This window comes from Tinamus guttatus, unplaced genomic scaffold (assembly GCF_059628265.1).
Source record: "Tinamus guttatus ecotype Peru unplaced genomic scaffold, ASM5962826v1 Tinamus_guttatus_pri_ptg000622l, whole genome shotgun sequence".
Taxonomy (NCBI): domain Eukaryota; kingdom Metazoa; phylum Chordata; class Aves; order Tinamiformes; family Tinamidae; genus Tinamus; species Tinamus guttatus.
The window spans coordinates 139,784-146,223 of record NW_028289156.1 but is presented as its reverse complement, the minus strand read 5'-3'; the positions used below and the strand labels follow the sequence as shown (position 1 = coordinate 146,223).

Below are 6,440 nucleotides of genomic sequence, written 5' to 3'. Positions count from 1 at the left end.
GTGAGTGAAGAGTGGTTGGAAGTACTGAGAGAACGTATAAGCACCACTTCCTTTGTAAATACAGTTACACAGGGAAAGCTTTCACTGAGGAAGTAGCCTCTGAATGAGGGCTAGTGAATGAAATACAGCTAACCAGGCAAGTTTGCTGCCACAGTGGTGTCACTGGTGAAGATTCCCACATAGTGACACAGAGAGACCTCTCGCCTTTCGACCCTCATCACTATACAGTGCAGGCCATCGTAGTTGTTGTGAAAGGGCAAAATCCTGTTAGCATCTGGATCCAACTTGTTCCTAATAAGGATTTTTTTTTAAGACTGAGAAATCTGATCCAATTAACACATTTTCGATTTTGCTGAATACAGTGCTAATTACACGCAAGGAATCATCGCTGGGTTAATTAAACATTCATCCCAAAACCTAAAGCACTAATCTAATTAGCAATTACTACAGCTGTCATTACCTCTTTTCACCTAATTTTAAGCTATGCAAATTTACACTAAGAGTCTAGCCCTGCAGACTCCTTACATGAATAGCTTTCTTTTGCTGCAGTGTTTGAAGACACAGAAGGAACTTTAAAATTCCGTCTGAATACAGCAGAAAATATAACTTCAGTTCTGCCATCCTCATACGCTAAAGTCTTAATTTATAAGGCACTTCAAACAACAAAAATATAACAAAAACCAGGAAAATCTAAAATTAACATATTTCAAAAATTAGAAAATCTATTGGTCACTTAGGCCATCCTGTCAAGAGATTATCTGCAAGTATAGAGACTGAAATGTGCTTGCATCAAAAAACACAGAGATTTGTATATATTCACAGCAGTTGTTGGACTCTCAGGAGACAATGACACAATTATTGACACAATGAGAGGATAAAGTTGGAACCTGGTGCCTTTTGAGCTGTTTTTCCTTAGGCTGGTTAAAAAAGAGCGCTAATAATCACACACAGTAATTCAAAGAGGCTTGGTAAGGTGCTGGTGCTGAACCTTGAGGGCAGGGAGTTCATCATGTTTACAACATACTTTAACAAAGCAGCACCATTAGGGTAGATTGTGCAACTGGATATTCCCAGTAAAGATACTGCCCGTCCTCTGCTGGGAAAAAAGCACTATCTGGAGAAGCTTACCATGTCATCTGAAACTGCGTGGCTACCAGCTTTTGTGTGTGTAAGGAAACCATTTCTTTGATCCTAACCGAAGTAATACCAAGCAGAGTGACATGTGCTGGCAGGTTTCTGAAGCTGGGTGCAAGCTCATTTCACTGGCTAGCAGCTTGAGAAAGTTGGTCAGCCTTATAAAGCTGAGAGGAAGAGTTAGCATAAATATTTATGTGGTGTAATACTTTCAATACAAGGATGATCAGAACCCTGCCACTTGCTATTAGGATTGACATACAGCATGCCCTACCACAGCAGCAGCCGCACACATTTAACATACTAGTCCTTGGTGCAAAAGGATAGAGAGAAAAGCTTTGCTTAGTTTTGATACTTTTTTTTTAACATAATTACATATTTTTTAAAAAAGGCAGCTATATACTAATCTTCAGCTTTCTCCTCACAGGTAGCCTGCAAAGCAAACAATGATAACGTCAGAGACCCAGTATCTGAATGTCATCAGTTGCAGTTTTCAGCAGACATTTAAAAACACTCTAAAGCTATAGTTTGCGAAGTTGTGTGAGATGCTTCTTGACCACATTGCAGTCCATGTAAAAGTGATTCATTTATTCAAGCTGTAGATCGATCATCTGTATTAATACTGATTTCCAATTCCAGCTACCCAACAAAGAGCTGTAGGTAATTTAATAAGAGGTCTGTGAGTTTGGAAATAACACTGGAACAGGTTCCCAGAGGAGTGTATGGCTAGAAAGTGTAGCTGCTAGTGGCTGGTGTCTGGCTAGAGTACCAGGACAGTGAGGCAAATCCAGGGAGGAGCAACCAGAGAGGGCAGAGAAGCCGGCAGCTGGACCAAGGGGCAGCACTCTAATCCTCGCCTAATCATTAGCTAGACTTAGGGTCAGGCCTTTCCTAATAGAGAGACAAAAGGCTTTTTCTGCTTTTCCTATAAAGCTATGCAGTTATAGTCATGGTGATACAGTCCTTTTGCAGATCCTCTTCCTTGGGGTGTGATCTATCTTAGCTGTTGAGAACTTTAGCTTCCTTTTGCTGCCAGTGTTCATGAGACTGGAAAATGTCCTTTGCTTTTCCAAATTTGGTGGGGATTTTTGTTACTTTTTTTTTTTTTTTTTTGGAGGGGGAGGGTGTGGGGGAAGACAAAGGTATTTCCAATTTAAATAAGAAAATGCTCTCAGTGATTTCTGGTATTGTTGTGCAGGTATTTCACATGCCATTTTTTTCATTTTTTCTCACTGTCTTCTAGGTAAAAGTTTCAATAAAAATACTTATGCCACCTTTAAAATACATGCAGAGCGAAAATTAAAGTCTGTAAAAGAAGAGGATTGATTTATGTAGCAAAATACAATGTGCAGCAACCGTGTACATGTGTAGTGAGGTGTGCTGGCTCTTACTGGTGACTGAACTCAGCTGAGAGGAGTCAAAATGAACCAGTCACAGCTCTATCTCTGCCTAATGTCCACTTATATTTTACACTGCCCACTTATTACTGTGACATAAAAACAGACCTTGTTTTCCAGTGAGGAGTCTAAATCACCATCTGTTTTTTTCAGCAAAGCTGTATGGGCAGCCCCTGCATGCAGGGGCAATATAAACCAGCTAGAGGTAAAACACTGGGATTTTGCATGGATTTCGTTCTTCAGCTGCTCTTTAATAGCAGCCTGGAACCAGTGAAAGGAAGGCTGGAAGTTTTTTTAAAGATTCCCGAGTTTAAGTAAGATCTGCGTAAGCTCAGTACCCTTTCTTTAACAACTGAAGAAATGTGGTGCATCTCAGGTAAAATTATGATCAAAGCAGAAAAGCAGTTTAAATAGAAAAACAATTTTTAATTATTGGTGAAACTGTGTACTGAAAAAAATGTTTTTTTTTTCATTGGCAAAATGAAAATGAGAAATGTGTATAATCAGGGAGTTTAGCAGTTCATATGAGGACATTAGTTATGCTCATCCACATCTGTATGCAAGTCTGACTGTAGTGATCTTATTGCAGGATCTTTGATCTTCTGGATCTCACATTTGCATTCCTCCACAATCATGACTTCTTTGACCACAGGGTCAGAACTGGTGCAGTTGAGCTCCAAGCGCTTCATGGAGAACTTGGTGGGCAAGCAATGTGAACAAAAGGTGTGAAGATGCTCATCTGGACCAGAGACGTGGAAGGAGCTGCACTTTCCAAAGCAAAGATTATTCTGCACCATCACCTTCTCACAGCTCTCATGAGCAACGCCCTGTAACAGAAAGCAGTTTGAAGATCACAAATACTAACACTGGTTTGTGAATATAGGTTAGATCTTTATCTGGCTCTTCCTGATACTTGAATGATCTCCATGGATTTTGCAAGAAGGCATAAATCAAAAAAAAACACCACATCTATACAACTACTGTACTTTTTCTTCTCAGAACATTTCTATTAAAATGTTAATTTTGTGTCAAAATAGCAAGAAAGTTTAAGAGCTTTTAAAAGAAAACGAGAGCTCCATTATTAATCTTTATAATGAACAGCATTTCGATCATTTGTACCTTTTAGTTGCTGTTTTGAATCTACATTTCTGTAGATTAAGCAGTATTACTTGCTTAGTAGTACTTAAAACATCATTTTGGTCCAACATACTTGTTTATTAACCACAAGCCAGGCTCACACCTAAAATCTTGAAGATTTGTCTTCACCAGGAGAAATAATTTTCTTTGGTGCTTTTTTTTTAATAAGCAAATTTTGATAGGAATTGTCATCTATTTCATGTCATTGCATGAAAGACAGTTCCTTGTATCAGGTTAGCCGTGTCAATTCCAAAGCCAGAAATGCTACTGTGAAGTTAGCACTTTTATACTGGCACAACTGCAGCCATCCCAGAAAAACAAACCGTATGACAGGACCGAAAAAAAAGGAAAAGAGTACAGGTTTCTAGGCCACATCTGTGTTTGCAGATATCTGTTGATAAGCAAATTAGGTGAGGGACGTGAAAACATACTGTTCCTGACTGGGGTGACAGAAACCCTGGGAATAGATGCAGGCTTATGAAGAAATGTGCACGTCTCTCTGCGCTGTTTGCTCATCTGGGTGTGACGGTGGATGTGGCACGATGGTTTCACCTTTGCCTGGGGTGCTTCACCACCTCTCCAACATTGCTGGCACAGAGGTGCAGCTATGCATCATGCTTCAGCTAATGCAGTAGGTAAGAGGTCCTTGCCTAGCCATATGAAAACAACCTGTTTCTCTTTGAATACCACATATATATATATATAGTATGTAGACACTGTATAGTTGTATATTCACTACTAACAGATAATTGCCTAACCCGCCCTGCCTGGTCAGGTTAGATTAGGTTACAGCTTCCTTGGATAAAGAGAAAAATAACTCTTTCTGAACACAGAACGTGTTGCCTTCCAGCACTTCAGTTTAGTAGTTTGTCCCATCAGACTAGAACTTCCTCAGAAGGTCTTTCTCAGTCACTAAGTGGGTCCGTTCCTGAAGTGGCCGCGTGACATAGTGAATGAACTCATGTGTATTTCTTTAGTTACAGATTATAGGGAAGGGTCACATTTACTACCTTGGGCAGCTGTTCTTACCTGGGAAAAAGGCAGGGTTCTGCAGGTTTCCTGGTGCATTTCATTGGTCTTGATTGGCAGCACAACCTCTTCAGAAGCTGCATTCTTCTTCAGCATGAAGTGGTCCCAGAATCTCTTCGCATCTTTTCTATAGAGAGGTTCAGCTTCTCTCTTGCTGGAAGAGTGGTATGGAGAGAAATTTTCCACGGGAGAGGTCTCTCTGGGTGCTGTCCAGGTTCCCACATCTCGCTTTGCATGAAGTTCTTCATAGGGAAGAGTGAATCTGGAAGTCTTTTTCTGTCCTGGTTTGAAACTCTCAGTTGCCGTCTGTGGAATTGCTACAAATAAGCTTGTTTCTCCCAGGGTTTCTTCAACACCTATTGGATTTTTCCCCACCAGCTGACGAAAACTCTCGCTTGAAATCAGATTCTTGCCTGGGGGGAATAGGTGCTGAAATGGCCTTCTACTTTTCTTTTGCTGTGGCTCTCCATCTGCTTCTGTGGCTCTGAGGCTTGAGAGCACTAATAGCTGAAGGAAAAGCAGTGACATGATGCCGTTGAGCACAGCCCTGTAGACCTGCTGCCATTGCAATAACTGTGCTCTGCCAGCTTTATACAGGGGCTGGTGTCAGCTTATGGCCAATGTTTGTGTGCAGAGAGGAGGGCTGGGCTGCAGCGAGACCCTAGCGTGGCTAATTGCATTCATTTACTGTAGATTACAATTATGATAGGGGAGTTCGTGCTAATGAAACTCCGTTTCAATCTGTGTTATGTGTATTAGGAGTTCTTATCTAAGATCTAGTACCCCAGGATGGGGTGGAGGACAGAGGAAAGCAATAGGATGAAGTGTTTGGATAAGCTGTCTAGCTGAGGTCTGGGAATTAAGGAAACATTTGGGGTTTGTGTATTAGCTTGTTCAGTGTGGTCTTCATTATTTATGTTGTCGTTCCATTCCAGAAGCCAGAGACGGTTCATACAAGTAATGTTATTTAATCACAACTAGAAAAAAAACAAGCCGATTAAAGTTCCGTAAAGCATGAAGCTAGTTCCAGGGATGGCAAATCAGTCCATCAGTTATTTTCAAAGTAGCTTCTCCGTTATGTCTTTCAGATTTTGTGCATGACCCAAACACTCTGATGACACCATTGCAAACCAGCAGGTTTGTGCTTACACACTCAGCTGAATCCTGCAGAGAACCAGCAGCTGCTGGAATGCAGCAGTATCGCTAGCCTAGAATGGAAGTTCCCAAAGTGAAGAAGCAGTGTCACTGATTCTCAAAGATGGACATTCTTACTCCCTCTTTGGGCACCAAAATGATTATAGACATAGAAAATTGGTAAACGCAATGAAGATTTAAGCAAAATATGTTAGAACCCACATAATTCATGGTTCTAAACCTGAATGTCTCAAGAAACATCCAAAGACTACTAGACCCTGAATGAGACATCATCTTTTGTGAAGTTATGCTATTAAGCATGTGAGAAAAAAAGTGATAGAAGAGGATGAACTCTAGTACCAGTAGACTTACTGGTAGTCTGTTAGACTTATTTAGCCAGTCTGTTTCCTAGTGTTAAAAACCTACCTGGTCTGTACTGAATGTATGGCATTATTTGTTTTTCACTTCTGGGACATTAGTTTATTGCCTCATAATTCAAGCAAACTAATTGCACAACAGCATTCCTGTGAGACACTGACTTACAACTTCAGTGAAACGTTAATGGAGTCTCAGAGCGTGTCCTTATCTTGAGGCTTTAGGTTCATCACA

General features: G+C 40.6%; 1 protein-coding gene across 1 annotated transcript; it reads right to left on the bottom strand.

The window, feature by feature from the left end:
* Window positions 1-3,020: 3,020 nt before the first annotated feature.
* On the bottom strand, window positions 3,021-5,242 carry CER1 (cerberus 1, DAN family BMP antagonist). Its single transcript, XM_010219224.2, has 2 exons — window positions 4,698-5,242; window positions 3,021-3,358 (listed from the first exon to the last, which is right to left on the bottom strand). The coding sequence occupies exons 1-2, from the start codon at window positions 5,223-5,225 to the stop codon at window positions 3,065-3,067; spliced, it is 822 nt and encodes a 273-aa protein (XP_010217526.2). The 5' UTR covers window positions 5,226-5,242; the 3' UTR covers window positions 3,021-3,064.
* Window positions 5,243-6,440: the final 1,198 nt, after the last annotated feature.

Bases quoted from the DNA above. Each gene is read 5' to 3' on its own strand.
- CER1 (XM_010219224.2), bottom strand. From the start codon at position 5,225: ATGTCACTGCTTTTCCTTCAGCTATTAGTGCTCTCAAGCCTCAGAGCC. The intron at 3,359-4,697 runs GTAAGAACAGCT...TTTCTGTTACAG, and splicing joins GAACCCTGCCTTTTTCCCAG to GGCGTTGCTCATGAGAGCTG.